Source organism: Ursus maritimus, unplaced genomic scaffold (genome assembly GCF_017311325.1).
Source record: "Ursus maritimus isolate PB19 unplaced genomic scaffold, ASM1731132v1 scaffold_21, whole genome shotgun sequence".
NCBI lineage: Eukaryota > Metazoa > Chordata > Mammalia > Carnivora > Ursidae > Ursus > Ursus maritimus.
In genome coordinates, this window is record NW_024424564.1 from 11400878 (window position 1) to 11419386 (window position 18509).

The 18509-nt window shown below is 37.9% G+C and overlaps 1 protein-coding gene across 1 annotated transcript; it reads left to right on the forward strand.

The window, feature by feature from the left end:
- The first annotated feature begins 1621 nt into the window (after nt 1–1621).
- Nucleotides 1622–18301, forward strand: CCT2 (chaperonin containing TCP1 subunit 2). The gene is made up of 16 exons (XM_008684281.2): nt 1622–1760; nt 2509–2583; nt 2685–2750; nt 3412–3523; nt 3838–3914; nt 4033–4145; nt 4945–5147; nt 7015–7115; nt 7280–7407; nt 9180–9283; nt 12279–12398; nt 12779–12907; nt 13100–13203; nt 13492–13591; nt 14537–14678; nt 18016–18301. Exons 1-16 carry the CDS (start codon nt 1758–1760, stop codon nt 18044–18046), a joined length of 1608 nt encoding a protein of 535 aa, XP_008682503.1. The 5' UTR covers nt 1622–1757; the 3' UTR covers nt 18047–18301.
- Nucleotides 18302–18509: the final 208 nt, after the last annotated feature.

An 18509-nucleotide genomic window follows, 5' to 3' on the forward strand; every position in this document is an offset into this window, starting at 1 on the left:
GAAAATAGCCCTTTTTAATATTGTGCAGGCATCTGTGCTGCTCATTGTGACTCTTCTCATTCCAGTATGTGATTTGGGATCTACCCATTAAAGTGCATTTCCTGCAAGAAGAGCAAGTTTTCAAAATCTTGGTAGATTTAAAATAATGATTTGTCCAATCTGAACACCCCTTTTCATGATGGACCTTGAGAATAGTGTAAACCAGGGTCAGCAAATTTTTTCTGTAAAGGATCAGATAATAACTATTTTAAGCTTTATGGGCTAGACTGTCACAACCACTCTGCTACTGTATAATTCTGTATCACACTGCACAGTATAAAAATGAATGGGTAGGAGCAGCCGGCTGGCTCAGTTGGAAGAGCATGTGATGCCTAATCTCAGGCTCATGAGTTCAAGCCCCACATTGGGTGTAGAGATTACTAAAAAAAAAACAACAAAAAACAAACTTTAAAAATATATATATATTAAACAAAATGGGTATGCTTATGTTCCAACTGAGCTTTATGGACACCAAAATACAAATTCCATATTATTTTAATGTATCACGAAATAGCTGCCTTTTTTTGCCCCAATCATTAAAAAATGTAAAACACATTCTTAACTCTCTAGCCATAAAAAAATAGGTGGGAGGTTGGATTTGGTTCCCTCCCCATAGTTTGTCAACCCCTGAGGTAAAGTAACCCTCTTAAAGTGTATCTGAAGGGTAAAAACAATTAAAAATTGAAAACATCTTCCAATGTTAATAACAATTGCTGGTAAGTCCAAGCACTTGCTACGTGATCAATTACTCAAAAAGGGAGAGAAAAGTATCAGTAGATGATAGAAAACTAATAGATTTTTTTAAAGCACAAACACTTTAACTGTCCTATGCGGACAACTTAAAGAGTTAAGTAGAAAATTGTTTTAATAAACTGAAATATTTGGAATCAATCTTGGTCTCTATCAACACACTATGTAAAAATATATTAGTCATCTCTACTAGTGGAGGGGAAAAGAACGAGTGAAATGTGAGACGTGAAAATGAGCGAACAGGGCAAAGATAAAATGTCTCCATCAGAGTTCACAAGACTTTATCCGGGACAGTCAACGTCCAATCTAAAACAGCTTTTTAAAATTCAACGAAAGGAATGTAAGTCTTCCTCGTAACTCAATAAATAACGTTTAAAATTAAAATAGCAATAAAAATATTTAATAATAAAATGGTAACCCCAACACTCCCACACAAACTGAAAAAGCTGAATGTGCTTGCTTCTGGGGAAGGAAGTGCTGAGGTTGGTGAATTGTTTTTCGTTATTAGTATGTAACACTTTAAGCTGTGTATTATGTGGTATTTTAAGGCACATTTTTAAAGATTAAATTTAAGAAAAATTAAACATGCGAGTAGGAACTCCGTTGCTATAGCAACGCCCGCATCGCGGCGTCCCTTTTGTTCTTCGGGGGTTCCATTCCCAGTTTGCCCGGCTCTACCCAACACGTCAGATCCTTCCCTCCCTGGTCCCGAGCCGGTGGTGCCGCAGAGGGCGGAGCGCGAGTCAAAGCCCCGCCCCTCAGTATGACGAGCTGCATTTCTGACCGCGCTCCTGCACTCAAAACTGGCACCCCCTCCCTTCCCCAGAGGGCGGTGCCAGGCCGGAGCTGCGCGCCTGCCGGGGCTCCGCCCCCTGCAGTAGAGCGTGTGCCGTCATTTCCGGCTTCTCTTCCCTCTGGTCCCGGGCGTGAGCTGAGGGATTAGCTTGTGTGCCGAACTCGTCGGAACCATGGTGAGTCCGGCCCCGTCGACCCTGCCCAAACCCTGTCGCGTCCCGCCGCGCCCTGCCGCCCGCTGCCCCTTCTGTCTTCCCATGGCCGCGGTCTCCTCATGTCTGTCCCCAGAGACCGCAGCACATGGCGCGGGGCGCGGCGTGCGGCCTGCGCCGGGCCCGCCGGCGAAGCCCTCCATACTTAACCGGGAGGTTAGGGCCTCCATGCCAGCGTCTGGTGCTAACTCGGCCTCTACATAGTCTCAGAACCCGAGGCCCGGGGGTCAACCCGAGCGAAGAAATTTCTAGTGCCCCGGGCGGGTCGGTGCGACAGGCCCCGCCCTCCGCCTGGGGGCGGAGCCTGGAGCAGCGGGGCTGGAAGGGGTGGAGGGTGAAGATGGAGGCGATTCGGCCGCGTTGCCTAGTCCGCCTTGACGGTTGTTGCGCGAGTGGCCTGCAACCCTTGCCTGCCTTATCCTTAGAGTCATCTTAAGTCTTGCCATATTTAACAGCTATTCTTTTTGGTGTATAATTTTTACTCGTAGACCACTTGTAGACCCCAAAGGCAAACTCCCCTACACAGGTTGTGTAAGTCCCTCACTCCCCCTAAGTAAATGACCGCTCCGGTGATGGAGATCATTTGTTTGAAAAAGTACGCTATGCTGTAAATTAATTTTCTCTTAAATATGTACATGTATTTCTGGCGGAATGCATCTAGGTATACGTGTTAAATATTGGTATTCAGACTGATCACTGTTCTCTATTTTAGGCGTCCCTTTCCCTCGCACCTGTTAATATCTTCAAGGCTGGAGCTGATGAAGAGAGAGCAGAGACTGCTCGGCTGGTAAGCCTTGTTCTCCCATTCTTTTAAAGATCCAGTTGTACTTTAGGAATTTTAAGACTGTAAAACTGATTTTTACTTTTAATTTCTGATTTTTATTCCAGTCTTCTTTTATTGGTGCCATCGCTATTGGAGACTTGGTAAAGAGCACACTAGGACCTAAGGGCATGGTAAGAAAAACAAGGAATCTTTATGTTTTGATATTGCTTTAGAGCCGTTGTTGGGAATGTAGTTAGCTCACTCTTCTGGGATGCTTTTTAAGCTTTGAAAGTTAACTCTTGTATATGTAAGACCTGGATATGTCCTCCTTTCTAAAAATCAAAACAGTACTCCTACAGCTAAAGCCCTCCTGGATCACCATCCTCAATCCCTTCCCTAGTGACAACCGTAGTTATATTTGGATGTAAGTCTTCCCAGTATTTGTTTTTATGTAGATTTATGTGCATTTTATGTATTATGTGTTTTGTTATATATATTTTGTTTTTATTGTAATTATTTGTGTGTATTCTTTCTGAGGGTTGCTTTTTAAAATCCCTTTCAGTGTAGATACTTATATTTTATATTTATTACCGAATTGATGGACACTTTGTTTCCACTGTTTTCTCTATTACAGTGCTGAAACAACCTTGTTAATGTCTCCCTGTTCCCTGTTTTTGGGGGCAGACAACAGGGTTTGCTTATGGAGTATATGCACTGAAAAAATCTGGATGGATACTGCCAAATTGCTATCCAGAGTATTTACACATTAGCAGTATATGAGAGTATGGTTTGACCCATGCATTCTTCCAGATGTATTTATATCCTAACTTAAATCAAATATATTCCTTTTAGGATAAAATTCTGTTAAGCAGTGGACGAGATGCCTCTCTTATGGTAACCAATGATGGTGCAACTATTCTAAAAAACATCGGTGTGGACAATCCAGCAGCTAAAGTTTTAGTTGGTGAGTCTGAAAATAATAAGGTTTCATTAACATTTTGAAACACATTTTTAAATAAGCTTTGTGGACTACTTTCAATTAATGTCCTTTTTAATCATTATCATTATTAAACTATAAGCTTCTGGAGTGCCATGCAATTATTAATAATAAAACATTTAAGATGAGAAGTTCCAGAGAGTTTGTCAGGTGAGGAAACATAGATAAGTGAGATTCAGGTTGGTAGTGGATATATTTAGAGAATTAGGTAAGCTGTGGAGAAGTAATTTAAAATGCATTTATATCAAATATAAATGAGTTACTAACTAGCTTCTTTCTAGATATGTCAAGGGTTCAAGATGATGAAGTTGGTGATGGCACTACTTCTGTTACTGTCTTAGCTGCAGAATTATTAAGGGTAAGAGTATCTGAGCAACCTTAACCTCATTTTTTTTTTGTTTTTTTGCTCTTGTATCAGAATTAGATCCTTTTTATGTGTTTTTTATTGGTGAATGTTTTCCACTATTTATTAATAGGAAGCAGAATCTTTGATTGCAAAAAAGATTCACCCACAGACCATCATTGCGGGTTGGAGAGAAGCCACAAAGGCGGCAAGACAGGCTCTGTTGAATTCTGCAGTTGATCATGGGTTGGTATACCAAAATAATACTGTTTTAAACATTTAACATTCTTTTCAAAATACGTTCAATGCAGGAAGTCTGGAAAACAGTGAAAAGCATACACAAACATGACCCTATTGCCTTATCCTGCCCGGATAACAAAACAAACCCCCACATTACACTCCAGATGCAGTTGGGTTTCCAGTTTTTCGCATGTAAAAATCCCAGGAAAAAAAGCAAATAGAATCATTGTGTAGTCATTCTAACTTAGTTGATTAATAAGCATATTTCTGGGTGTTGATATTTTCTGCAATAGTTAGTAGAGGGTATGCATTTGGTTATTTGTAGTGTAATTTACCTATGTATAGTTAGAGATCTGTTTTGATAAGTTAGATTTGTAATAATAGTTGTGACAGACTTCTTACTTAGAAAAATGTTTCAAGAAGTATAATTGTTGGGTCCAAATGTATATGTATATTTTAATGCATTTTTATTTAAAAGTAATCCTCTAGAAAACCTTTATTAGTTTTCACTCCTAATATCTGTATAGCAATTCCTTTTTATCCATGTTCTTGAAGCACTTGGTATTCTTTTGTTTACTTGTGTTTCTTTTTGGATGTTTTGCCAGATTGGTGAGGAAAATAGTGTCCTTTAATTTTGCATTTCTTGATTAGTGGTGAACTTTAATTCTTTTGCTGTGGCTGAGAGCCCCAGCTACGGTGAAATTATCTGTTGACAAGTATTTGGATAAATTTTGAAAAGAAAAATAGGATTGATGTCTTTGAAGAAGCATTTTAAAAACTGGCATGAGTCTTTTTTTTCTTCTAGTTCTGACGAAGTTAAATTCCGTCAAGATTTAATGAACATTGCGGGAACAACATTATCCTCAAAACTACTTACTCATCACAAAGACCACTTCACTCAGTTAGCTGTAGAAGCTGTTCTCAGACTGAAGGGCTCTGGTAATCTGGAGGCAATTCACGTCATCAAGAAGCTAGGCGGAAGTCTGGCAGATTCCTATTTAGATGAAGGTATGTATATGTTGAATATGGGAAAACAAGCTTTGATCAGATGTGGAGGGTTAAATAGTGAATCCTATTTTTTAGCTGGTCAGGACTTGACACTTTACAAAGCCAGAAAATTTGTCTTTAAGAATACAAATCATATTACAACCATTTTTGTCTTTTTAATCCATTCATTATACTTACTGTATGCTTCATTTCACACTATCCCAGCATTTCTTTGATAATCTCTAGGTTTTATTTTATACCTTGAAGTTCTTGCAATCTCTAATAAAGAGAAATTGTAGTTTTAGTGAAAGTCAGCTATTCTCAAATGGCACTTTTTCTAGGAAGAGTGTTTGTAAGTCATATTTAATTGGTTGGTGTTGAGGTCATAGTTCTTGGTGTTCTTTTTTTTTTTTTTAAAGATTTTATTTATTTATTTGATAGAGACAGCCAGCGAGAGAGGGAACACAAGCAGGGGGAGTGGGAGAGGAAGAAGCAGGCTCCTAGCAGAGGAGCCTGACGTGGGGCTCGATCCCAGAAAGCTGGGATCATACCCTGAGCCAAAGGCAGATGCTTAATGACTGCGCCACCCAGGCGCCCCATAGTTCTTGGTGTTCTTAAAAAGTAGTAAGTCTTAGCAACTGCTATTTCCTTAGTAATAGTGTGTTTTGTTCTTAGAGTATGAACTTTTCAAAACATCTACATGGTATTTACAAAATGTCTTATGGTGAGGAATGTGTAAGCATTCTCTTCTATAGAGGAGAAATAGGAACAAGTTGTGCTTTACCAGTGATTTGTACTCCAGGTTTTGCTGTAGTCGTGTTTTTTTTTTTTTTTGGTAAGATTTATTTATTTGAGAGAAGAGAGGAGGAGGAGCACAAGCAGGGGGAAGGGGCAGATGAAGAGGGAGAAGCAGACTCCCCACTGATGTGGGGCTCGATCCCAGGACCCCTAGATCATGACCTGAGCTAAAGGCATACTGAACCACCCAGGCGCCCCATTTGTGTCTATTTCAAAGGAGTAACAATTCTAAAAATATTCTTTGTTGATTTTATATGCAAGGACTGTGTAGCATTTCTAATAGGGGCTAGTGGTAGGGAAAGATAATGAAAAGAAGGATAGCTACCATTCTTGAATGTTCTGCGCAAGCATACTAATGGGAATTTTACTTAAAATCTTATTTATTCCTCATGATGAACCTAATTCATCTGAATAGGGCAGAAAACCCAAGATGATCATGTCTTAAAAAGGTAAAAGTTATACGTGCATCTAAAAGAAACCTGGAGAGAGAGTTCCAAATCACAGGCCCATTGGCTGGAAACTAGTGCTGTGCCAGTGGTGATAACTCTTGTTTTACAGATGAGTAGCTGAGGTTAATTTGTCCAAGGTTGTACGCATAGCCTGTAAGCAGCATGGGCGTGATGCGGGTTAGGTTTATCTGACTCCATTATACGTGGTTTTTTGTGTGGGGTTTTTTTTTGTTTTTTTGGTTTTTGTTTTTTTTTCATTTTATCACCAGCCTCAGTTCTTTAAAAAATTCAGTAATCTCTAGCAATACCTTGTTTTCCTGAATCGTCACAGTTTTTCTGTTGTGTTGGTTTTAAGCTAATGAAAGTGGACTTACTAGCTTTATATTATAATCCACACCTGCATATTTTGTATATATATGAAACAAGAATAAACACAGTATTTTGAAACTTTTAAGATTTGTGTTGTGCCCTTACATTTCCACTGCTAAATTGATTTTTATGATCACTTGCTTTAGTGGAATGCTTTCTAAGTTCTAGTAGCTTTGTGAATTGGACTTAAATGCATTCTTTGAAAGATAAAGCAGACGTAAAGATTTATCAGTATAGCTTTGAAGTATTTACTACAATACTCTGTGTTGTAGGTTTTCTGTTGGATAAAAAAATTGGAGTAAACCAACCAAAGAGAATTGAAAACGCTAAAATTCTCATTGCAAATACTGGTATGGATACAGACAAAATAAAGGTATGTTAACTACATTTCTTGGAATTCTAATTCAGTTGCACTAAAAAAACCTAGAATATATATGAATGTATTCAAATATGTAATTTTAGCTTATTTTCATAAAAATATGCTGTGGGACTCGAGTAATGAAAGCGATGCTATTTTTATGCTTTCCTTTGTTTTAGATATTTGGTTCCAGGGTAAGAGTTGATTCTACAGCAAAGGTTGCCGAAATAGAACATGCTGAAAAGGAAAAAATGAAGGAGAAAGTTGAACGTATTCTTAAGCATGGGATAAACTGCTTTATTAACAGGTGTGTATGTGCTTTTGCTAACAATATTTGTAATAATCTAATGATATTTGTCTACAAAGACATATGCAAATACTTCATATTGAATTAGTGACTTGTTTAGGAACTGGTGTTTTTTCCAAATACAGTTAGAATTTCACAGCAGGGCATTGGCATCACAATTTTAGTGATGTTTTATGTTAGTATACTTTACTAATAAACCTTTTTATAGTCACAACAGTTCTCTGATCTGCAGTTACATTTTAGTTTTGGCCTATAATGTACATGTATTTGGTGGAGAGCTTCAGTTTCATAATAAACGATGGGACTTTGAAGTAGTAAAAGCTAGTAGCAATGGAATAAAAAAGAATGAAGAGATGAAAAGTAACAGTTTTAGGGCTTTAATTTGTATGGAAAAGTATGGGTAAACTTTTCCCATGTATTCTTAATTGTTAGTATCTAAAGTGTTTATGGTATCTTTTTTCAAAGGCAGTGGAAAAATTTTTTCAGTAAAACTAGGAAAGGCTCTATAAAAAGTCATGAATCTTACCCACGCCAGTGGCATGAGGCAGCATAAACATGGAATCAGTGTCCAGGTGGCAGACACTCTGGGCTCACAGCTTTCTTCCATTGCTCTCTGGCCAGTGCGTGCCACCTCATAGCAGGGTCTAGAGTGGGTAGCAGAGGAGTCTCGTACTCACCGTGTCCCCCTTTTGCTCCAGAAGCTCAGGCTGAAGTTTTGGCAAGAAGTCCACTATTCCCCTCCAGGATCAGGGGGCCTGAACCCACTGCTTTGAACTGTTTGCTCATTCCCACCTCAGGGCCTTTGTGTCCAATTTTCCCTTAGATGTTTTGGGTTTTTTAAATGGTGAAAATATTTTGACAGACAGTATTTGATGAAAAATCAAATATTTGTGGGGAGGGGCAAAGGGGGAGAAAGGATCCTAAGCAGGCTGCATGCCCAGTGCAGAGCCCAATATGGGGCTTGATCCCACGATCCTGAGATCATGACCTGAGCTGAAATCAAGAGTTGGAGGCTTAACTGAGCGATCCTGGGGTCCCTTATACTGAATTTAAAAAAATACTTGGCCTTTTTTAAAGTTCCAAACTTTTAAACATGTCCTTTTTACTCCTACTAAAAAATAACTTCTGCTAATTTTGGAAAATAGAAAAGTATAAAGAAGAAACAGAATCTGAGGTTTAACTTTCCTGAAATTTATTCTTTCATGAAGCCGACTTGCGTATGTATGTGTGTGTGGTGTTCCAAGTTTCAGTTTTTCACTTAGCTGGGAACACATGCTATAAACTTTTGTAACTTGCCTTTTTTTTTTTTAAACCTAACAGTATAAATTCTTACTTAAAATTAGTTTTCATAATTGGTAAATTGTGATTTACACAAACACTCTTAGTGGACATTGAAGTCATTGGCAGGTTTTGCTGTTCTCTGTAAAAATTTTTATACATACCTTCATTAAAGATTTTTAACATCCGAATTCATTTTCTTGCTGTAGAGCCTCAGGAGTGGAATTAAAGCATGTGAACATTGATACAGTTTTTCATGCATTTCTGGTGCATTGCTGTTCAGAATTATGATTCAGTTTATCCTATCAATAGCAATATAAAAAATGACCTGTTTGCATTGCTAGCATGGATGCCCTACGTTGTGTAATTTATGAATTACTGTATATGGTATTTCTAATTTGTATTTTGGTAAAAATGTTTCCATGTTTTTTAGTCTGATGTATTTTAGACTTGGGAAATAACAATTTTGAACAACATTTTTATTTTATTTATAGGCAGTTAATTTATAATTATCCTGAACAGCTCTTTGGCGCTGCTGGTGTTATGGCGATTGAACATGCAGATTTTGCAGGTGTGGAACGCCTAGCTCTTGTCACAGGTATGGCGAAAAAGGCATTAATTTCTAACACTAATCACTCTTGGATTTATTGAATGTTAGATATGTAACTTCTGAGAATACAAAGAAATACTTTTAAGGGGCTTAGAACATAAATATTCTGAAATCTGATTGTATAGGTTTAACATCCTTGGATACCAAATTATCTGCCATGTTTGCCATGGGTTATAAATACCTTTTTGTTACATTGTTTTAAAGATATTACATCTTTTCTCACAAACCCACAGGACTAACGTTCTACCCCTTGTCTGAAGAAACTAAAGCTTAAAAAAGGACTCTTTTAGTTTTATCTAGTTTATTCATTTCTTTCTTCTTTTTTAAAGATTTTATTTATTAGCATGGGGGTAGGGAGTAGCAGAAGCAGACTCCCCACTGAGCAGGGAACCTGACACAGGGCTTGATCCCAGGATCCTGACATCATGACCTGAGCCAAAAGCAGATGTTTAACGGACTGAGCCACCCAGGCACCCCTCATTTGTTTATTTCTAGTGCTGAGTAGTCGAATGCTTTGTGCCCTTTGTGGTAGTAAGTTATGATGGTAACCTTTGTTGAACACTTAACTATATGTCAGAGAGTGGGTCAAGTGCTTAAATGTTGTTTTGTTTATTTTTTAAAATTTGTGGAAGTAATGGGGCGCGCCTGGGTGGCTCAGTCGATTAAGCATCTGCCTTTAGCTCAGGTCATGAACCTGAGTCCTGGGATTGAGCCCCACATCCAGCTCTCTGCTCAGCAGGGTGCCTGCTTCTCCCTCTACCCTCTACCTGCCACTCCTGCTTGTGTGCTTGTGCTCGTGTGCACACTCTGTCTCTCTCCCCCAAGTAAATCTTTTTAAAAAATTGAAGTAATGTTGAAATAAGTGTGAAACAATCCAGCAATGAATAATGAAAAGTTAGTATACTATAATACCCTTTAATAGAGCTATGAGTTTCATAATCCCAGTTGTGTGGAATAAAAATGTGTTTATAATTAAGGTAATGTCTACATCAAAATGACATAGCATGCAGCTTGTTGACTTTTTATTGTAGTAATAGTTTTCAAAGTAACTGCTAAGTAGCCCTTGAAAGACTAAGTTTTGCAGCCTTTATCCTCTAATTTTCAGGCCTTTGAAAATGAATGAATGGGTTGGGAAGTTGGTTTGAGATCTTGCAATGAGAATTAAGGAGAGGGGTTTGAGATAAAAGCCACTAGGAATGTTGAATTCAGTTTTCAAGTGCCATGGGTATTAGAAATAAAAGTATACTAATGTAAAGGGGGTAGAATTGGTTTCATCTCAGAACTTCTTAATCCACTTTTAATATTTTGAGAAGCGTAGTCTTCTGACCTAAAAAGAGACATTTTTCTTTCATTAATTACTTTGAAGTGGGTTTCCTTATTTTAAATAAAGTTCTTTAAGAGCCATTACATACTTGATGCTTAAGGTGATAAAATTTATGGTGTAATTCCTCCTTCAAGGCAACAAAATTAAAGATATGACATAAGAAGTAAATGTGAATGATAGCACCTTCGTGGGATAAGTTGATACCATAAGGACTTGATACATGAAATTGCCACATACACTCAGAAGAAAATTCATTGCACCAAGCACAACCCACTGCAAAGTTGACCCCATGGTGCCTTCCATCCTTAACTTATGTGTTGTCAAGATGTGTGAAATTTGTTCTTGTAAATGTCTGGAAATATTTTGTCGGCAAATGTAGATAAGTGAGTGAATTTAGGATAAGTGAAAATTCTCCTAAGTGAAATTAGTCTCATTTGGGGGGTATGGGGTCCCAAATATCTGTTGTGCGTCACATCTAGAACACAAAGCAGTCTCAGGCCAATCAAAAGTCAAAAAAAACTTCAGCTATACAGATGAGCATAAATCAGTAGAGTTGGGAAGACAAGAGTACTTCTAATAAATTTTCTGTAAAGCAGATATAAAGTATTGATTATTCAGACTTAGCAGTAAGGAGTAGGAAAAGAGGGGTTGGTTGATGATGGTAGAGGGAATCTACTTCATTAGAGGAGAGTAAAAAATTAGACAAAAGGCTTTTAAAATGGAAACTGAACTTTTGCAAATAAGAACTAGGGAAGGAAATAGCTGAACCTTTCAGTTTACACCATGGAAGATGTAGGGAAAATAGGAATAGAAATAAGACACAAGAATAAAATAAATTTGCTTTATGTTTTAAAAGATTTTATTTATTTGAGAGAGGGTGCATGGGAGGAGCTGCAGAGGGGGAGGGAGAGGGTCAAGACGACTCCACGCTGAGTGCCAGCCTGATGCACCACTGGATCCCACGACCCTGAGATCATGACCTGAGCCAAAACCGAGAGTCGGATGCTTAACAGACTGAGGCACCCAAGTGCCCCAAAATAAATTTACTTTTTTGACACCTCATTAGGTCTGCTCTGGGAAATTCTCAGTATACATTTCCCCTTTTTCTAGGCCTTATAGGGACTTTCTGAGACTTCAGTTATCATGATGATTAGCAGGTATCATGTGCTCCTGTAAGCAGTTTCTAATGTCTACATCTGTTGACATAGAACTAGTCAAATACTTCTCATGTTTTGGGAAATTGGATCATAAGGGTACTGGTCTTGTAGACTAGGTTCAAAAGAGAATCTGGGATTTAAATTCAGACTTAAAAGTAAATGTTAAAAGTCCCAATTTAACTTTTGAGAAATAGTATTACACAGTGTGCACATATAAGTGTAAGACTACTTGGATTTGAATCTCAGCTTCACCCTATATTTGTTTGAGCTATGTAACCTTGAATAAGAAACAGAGTATCTCTTTGCCTCAGTTTTATTATTTCTGTATCAGATAGCAACAACCTCTCTCATGAGGGTTGTTGTAAAGATTAGTTTATGTGAAGTGCTTCAGAGTGCTTGGTGTATAGTAAGCAGTCAACTTAATGTTCTCTGTTCCTTAGTTCTTGTTAGAAAACAAATTTTAAACATGTTGTACATTTAGTTAACATGTTTATGTTCATAGGTGGTGAAATTGCCTCTACCTTTGACCACCCAGAGCTAGTGAAGCTTGGAAGTTGCAAGCTTATTGAGGAAGTCATGATTGGAGAAGATAAACTCATCCACTTTTCTGGCGTAGCTCTTGGTGAGTGATTATGCAGATCCTGTTTTAGGTTCCTAAATCTTTGATAGGCTGTGTTGAAGTTGAAAGAAATAGTTACTGTATTTACTAGAATATGATGTGTCTTAATTCGTGAGAAGCATGGGATGCAGGTTAATTTCAGTCTCTTGAGGTCAAACCCAGGTTAACACCTTGCCTTTCTGAACAGTGTATATTCAACGTGATTTTTAGATAACTTAGAACTATTGTGAACATGGATAATTAGCAGAAAGAATGTATAACAGCAGAGGACATGTTAGCTTTTAAAACCAGATAATCATAACCGATATCTACATAAATCATAGAAAGGAAACTCTTATTTTTTGTATTCACTGTGACCTAAGAATATTATTTTTTAACTTTAGGTGAAGCTTGTACCATTGTTCTTCGTGGTGCCACTCAACAGATTTTAGATGAAGCAGAAAGATCTTTGCATGATGCTCTTTGTGTTCTTGCCCAAACTGTGAAAGATACTAGAACAGTTTATGGAGGAGGTAAACGTTTTCAAAATATTGAACATGTTTTATTAAAGTATAGTAATGGTTTTGGCTTTAATGATTTTTAGAAAGTTTATATATAATGCTTTTGCAATTAATTTTAAAATGTTTGATGTGTCCTAAGGGAAATCAGTAATTCATTGTGTTGGGAGATAACATATTTTATTGGAATTTCGTTTTCATCTGCAGGCTGTTCTGAGATGCTGATGGCTCATGCTGTGACACAGCTTGCCAGTAGAACACCAGGCAAAGAAGCTGTTGCAATGGAGTCTTACGCTAAAGCCCTGAGAATGGTAAGTTGATAAAGACATGTGAACTTACACATTTTGTGAGTATTGATGGTTTTTTAAATGCATACGTTTTTCTCTCTCGGACATGTTTGCTAATTTTTGGCTTTAAGAAAAAGAGCTGGTTCACACCACTTAAATTTGATTCTGGAGCATATCTTTTTTATGAGCAGTAATTAAAAGGAACAATTTTACATTGTTTCTAAAGGCGTAATTATAAAAAGCTGTCCTAGTTAGGACTGAGTCAACTTTCTTATAGGAGAATACTTACCATTTGTCTTTTTCACGTTCCAGTTGCCAACCATCATAGCTGATAACGCAGGCTATGACAGTGCAGATCTGGTGGCGCAGCTCCGAGCTGCCCATAGTGAAGGCAATACAACTGCTGGACTGGGTAAGAAAGCGATTGGAATCATGAAGTGATTAAGAGTAATTCTTTACCAAATTCTTTCTTTTTTTAAAGATGAATTCTTAAAAGCATAGAGAAGATTTCTGTGGTGCTTGCCTCAGTAACCATTGTATATCCTAGGAGAATGTAACTTCATATTTTCAAAATTATCAGAACTGTTCTTCCATAAGGGGTATGAAACTATAGTTAGAAGGCTTGTACTTAGTTACAATGTGGTGACTGAAGGATTTAAATATATAAATAGTACTAATATTCTGAAATAAGTACAAACTTTATTAAAATTTTTATAGAATATCAATATTACATCCTAATCTCACAGATATAAGATACTCTTGAGTGCAGATCTTTACATAGATAAGTGGCCAGAAGGATAGATTTAATTCAGATTGAAAAATTTCCCAATGAACTGTCCAGGACATTGCAGGAATAGTTACAGAGGGTAGATAATTGTGTCACTAGAGAAGAGAGAGCTAATGAATAATGATCTGTCAGAAAGTGAAGTAGGATTCTCACAAGAGGAAAAGTAGATGACTTTTGAATTCTCTTCCAGTTCTTAAGAATCCATGGTAATTAGTGATGAACACATTTTCTGTAGTGATTTTATATACGTATGTACACATACACACTACACACACACACACATATGTATGTAATAAAGATAGGTGATTGAGTATTCTGTGTACACTTTCCATTACCTGAGCTAATTGTCCTCCATTAATACAGATGATGAGTAGTTGACCTTTTAATTTTCTAAAATGCTTTCCTTGAGTGTTAGGCTGATGAGAATGCTCTAACTAAATTGAGTAGTTGAGTCTTGTGATCTCATTTTTTATAACAGGATTAATTTTATTTGTTACAAGTCATTAGAGATACTTCGATAATTTCACTATTAAAACCATTGTTTATTTAGTAAATACTTTCTTTTTTCAGATATGAAGGAAGGTACCGTTGGAGATATGGCAGTACTGGGTATAACAGAAAGTTTCCAAGTGAAGCGACAAGTTCTTTTGAGTGCAGCCGAAGCAGCAGAGGTGATTCTTCGTGTGGACAACATTATTAAAGCAGCACCAAGGTATCGTAGCACTTTAACAAACATTTTGTAGGAAGCAAAAAATAGATAATTACGTGTATTTGGTAATTGTAGTTGATGGAAAAAGGCATTTCTGCCTAGCTGAAGGTATTATGCACATTATTTAAAATACATAGTCACAACTCTAAGATTTAAGTCAAAAGCTGAGGGGGAGAGAGGTATGGATGACACGGGGGAGCTTTCAGAATTGAAAGGTCACATGAAGAGCCACGCTTGGAAAGGTCAAGAACCTGATTGAATGGGGGTGAGGGCTATAGTGGTAAGAACGAATGTCTTTTTACCAGGCTGAATCCACTCCAGTCATTTTCTGTCGTGGGTACACTTTTTTTATATAAATAATCTTAAGCTCATAGTGTGCAGAGTTCTTACATGTTCCTATTTCAGCAGGTTTTTTGTTCATTTGTTTTGGCTTTTTTTTTTTTTTTTAAGATTTATTTATTTATTTTAGAGAGCATGAGCACAGGGAGGGGCAGAGGGAGAGAGAAATTCTAGCAGACTCCTTGCTGAGCTCGGAGCTCTATGCAAGGCTTGATCTTAACAACCCTGAGATCATGACCTGAGCCAAAAGCAAGAGTCAGACACTTACCCGACTGTGCCACCCAGGCCCCTCATCATTTTTTCTAAGATGTCAAACTTTCAGAAACTCATTCAAACAAAAAATAGTTAAGTAGCCAGAAAAATCTTAACTTTTGAAGATTCAGTTAATAATTTTAATTTTGTTACTAGTAGTTATTAAAATGTTGGGGGATGGGAGACTATGGTTGCTTGCACCAGGAGATAGAGGTAAGGGTGGTGAGAAGGGGTTGATAAAAGATTTTGAAGGTAGAGCCAGCAGAATTTGATTATGGTTTGGATATAAGTTGTGGGGGGAAAGGGAATGAATGATAATCCAAGGTTTTTGTTGGGAGAAAAGAGCTTCTCTTATCTCAGATGCAGAAGACTTTGAGAAGGAGGGTGGGGGTGTCAGAGTTGGACATTCAAGCTTTCCATTGAGAAAGCAGTTAGGTAATTGAAGCTGAAGCAGAGAAGCTTGCTCTGTAATTGTAAATTTAGGAGTTGTCAGCCTACATTTGGTATTTAAAGCCATGAGATTGGTTGTGTCCCCAAGAGAGGGAATGTAGGTAAGGAAGGGAAGGGGTTTCATAGGCACTGGCTGCTTGAGATTCGAGTAATAAGTTTAGAAAGATTCGGAGCGACTGCTAGAGGACACTAAAAAGGAACATGAAGTGTATGGATAAAGGGTAATGATTAAAACTGGGTGATGGATACATGGGGATTCTGTATATAATCTCTGCTTTTCTGTACATTTGAAATTTTCCATAATACTTGAATTTTAAAGGTTGGGGGTGTGGGTGCCACTGAGGTAGGAGGAAAACCCAGGGAATGTGTGTCTCAGAAGCCAAACAAAAGTGTTCAGGGATGGGGAGTGATCAACTGCCACAGTGATACAAATAGGTCAAGTAAGATAAAAACTGAAAATTGACCTTAAAGATTGGATTTAGCAACAGAGGCCGTTGGTATTCTTGACAAGCAGTTTTGTGGAGTGGAGGGGGCAAAAATCTGAAGTAGGTGCGACAGAGACCAGGAACAGAAGAATCGGAGGAAGTGTGTATAAACTGCCTTCTCGGGGAGTCTCTTGTGAATGGAAGCAGAGAAGTGGGATGGGAGTTAGAGGACGTGGGTCTCACTGTGAACAGTGCTGTATGTGGGAGCGATCTTGTAGGGGATGATGGATGCGGAAGAGGGAGCAGCCCACTGAGTAGCTGTGAGAAGGAATGGGAGAATGAGAGGAGGGCTTGGTTTTCGATGAAGCACGGGGAGCACAGGGGAGTTCGTCCCTGGGAACAGGGGGGAAGGAGGAGCACTATCAGGAGATTGCACCTTAAATGGACTGTGTTATGAGGACTTTCTTTGTGCAAAATCCGGTAGCACCCATTTCAGTGGCTTGCTTCTGTAAATGGCAGCTGTCCTCTTATTATTAGAAGGAAAGAGGAGAAAACAGTGATTTGGATGTGGAGAGAAAAGGGGAGTGGTATTTGTACCTACTGTGGTGTAATGGAGGGAGGACTGGGCTGAAAAATCTGAAGATTCTCTGCCCCTGGTAGTAGGGTAGGGTAATGAGGAACGGTCATATTTTGGAATGGAACATTGGTGTGGGAAGGAGAAGTTGAGAGAAAGTTTCTTGGAAACTGTGCCAGCAAAGATGGTTGAGTGTGGTTCTGTTTTCTCCTGTCTTTAAGCAGAAGGATACCAAAAGGAAACCGAGGTCTGTACAGTTTCCTGGTTTGGCAGCAAGATCACATAACCACACCCACCCTCAGGAATCTTTGCAGTGACTTGGCACCCTCAACCACATTTGATACACTAAAATACCTCATTTGATCCGATATCCGTGTTTTAGTGGTTTAAGTGTCTATTGAGTTTAGTAGACGTACTTCGTAATTTATAGTAAGGAAACATGAGTAATTGTGTTTAAATCAACCTTCCTGAAGGACTCTTTGGGACTTTTCTACTTAATCTCCAGGGGACTCGTTTTCCAGATTGGTTGCCCCATGACAGCTGCTGGAGAACTTTTTCTGTGTTGATATCTTTCAGCATCCTTAATCATATTCCCTTAAGCTTCCAGGTTTGGAAGATCGTTCTCTTTATACGGTCTCTTTGGATCTGTACTTGACGCTAGAAGCAGTGCTTACTACATAGGCATTAAGTAAAAAAGTTCTCTAGTACCCCTGCCGTGCCTCCTTGAGGGATTCGTTATTTTCTCACCAGAGAATAAAAGTTTAACGTCTAAGATGTATGTGAAAGGCGCCTTCGACATACTTTAGTGAGTTACCTGACCCTGTCACTAGCCTATCTACTGGCATCGTTTTCATTCATTTAGAATAGTGATCCAGAGATTTTCTTCTAGAGGCCCCAAAGCCTTGTCGTTTTACAACTTCTGATTAAGAGTAAACTGTCTTTGTCTTTGACTGATGTAGTAAAATGCCCTAATACATTAGTTGAAAAGAGGAATTAACCTTTTTCTGGAGAATATGTGTTTGTTAAATAGGTTGTTTGGATGAGAAGTTGAGAGTTGCTAAATACTTACAGATCTTCACATTCCGCAGATTTTGTACTGCCTTCTTACTAATACAGTAATAATTGAGGGATGTTAGTAATGAGGTAGAGAAACATCTTTGTTATAAAGAATTGGCTGTCATGGTTTTGATAAAATTAGGATTTCAGCTGTGTTTGTATTTAATATAAACCTTTGGTTATAATCATGCTTTTCAATTTTACCATTGTGTTTTCTTAAGTGTTTGTTTTGTAATACTTACAGGAAACGTGTCCCTGATCACCACCCCTGTTAAACATTCCCATGTGCTGTCGAGCTCTGGACCAGTTAGTTCATGGCAGAGTTGTGTTTGAAAGACTTCGACCTTTTAAAGAAGACTGTGGAATCGAAGTTTATCTGTGGCTCTTACATCCTTAAGTTTGGACATTTAACTGACCTTCTGTTTTAACATGGGTCTAATTTATTTGCTGTTTCATTTTCCATAAAATTCTGTTGATTTAAAAGTTCATTTCTCATACTGTGCATCAAAATAAAAATTTGAACAATTGTTCTTATCTTAGTGATTTGTACTTTTTTTTAAATTTAATGGAAGCAAATGATTATACTCTCGGTATGGAGTTGTTCGGCTTAACTAATGATTGACCTTACATGTTTATGAAATAATGATCTTGTTAAGTCCAAGTCAGATGTGATAAACATAGGTTAATCTCTTGGTTTGTAATCATATGTAACCTTTACTAGCTGTTTAATTTTGTTTA

Coding starts and splice junctions, on each gene's coding strand:
- CCT2 (XM_008684281.2), top strand. Junction 12,399..12,778: donor CTTTTCTGGCGTAGCTCTTG/GTGAGTGATTAT, acceptor TTTTAACTTTAG/GTGAAGCTTGTACCATTGTT. Junction 14,679..18,015: donor ATTATTAAAGCAGCACCAAG/GTATCGTAGCAC, acceptor TAATACTTACAG/GAAACGTGTCCCTGATCACC.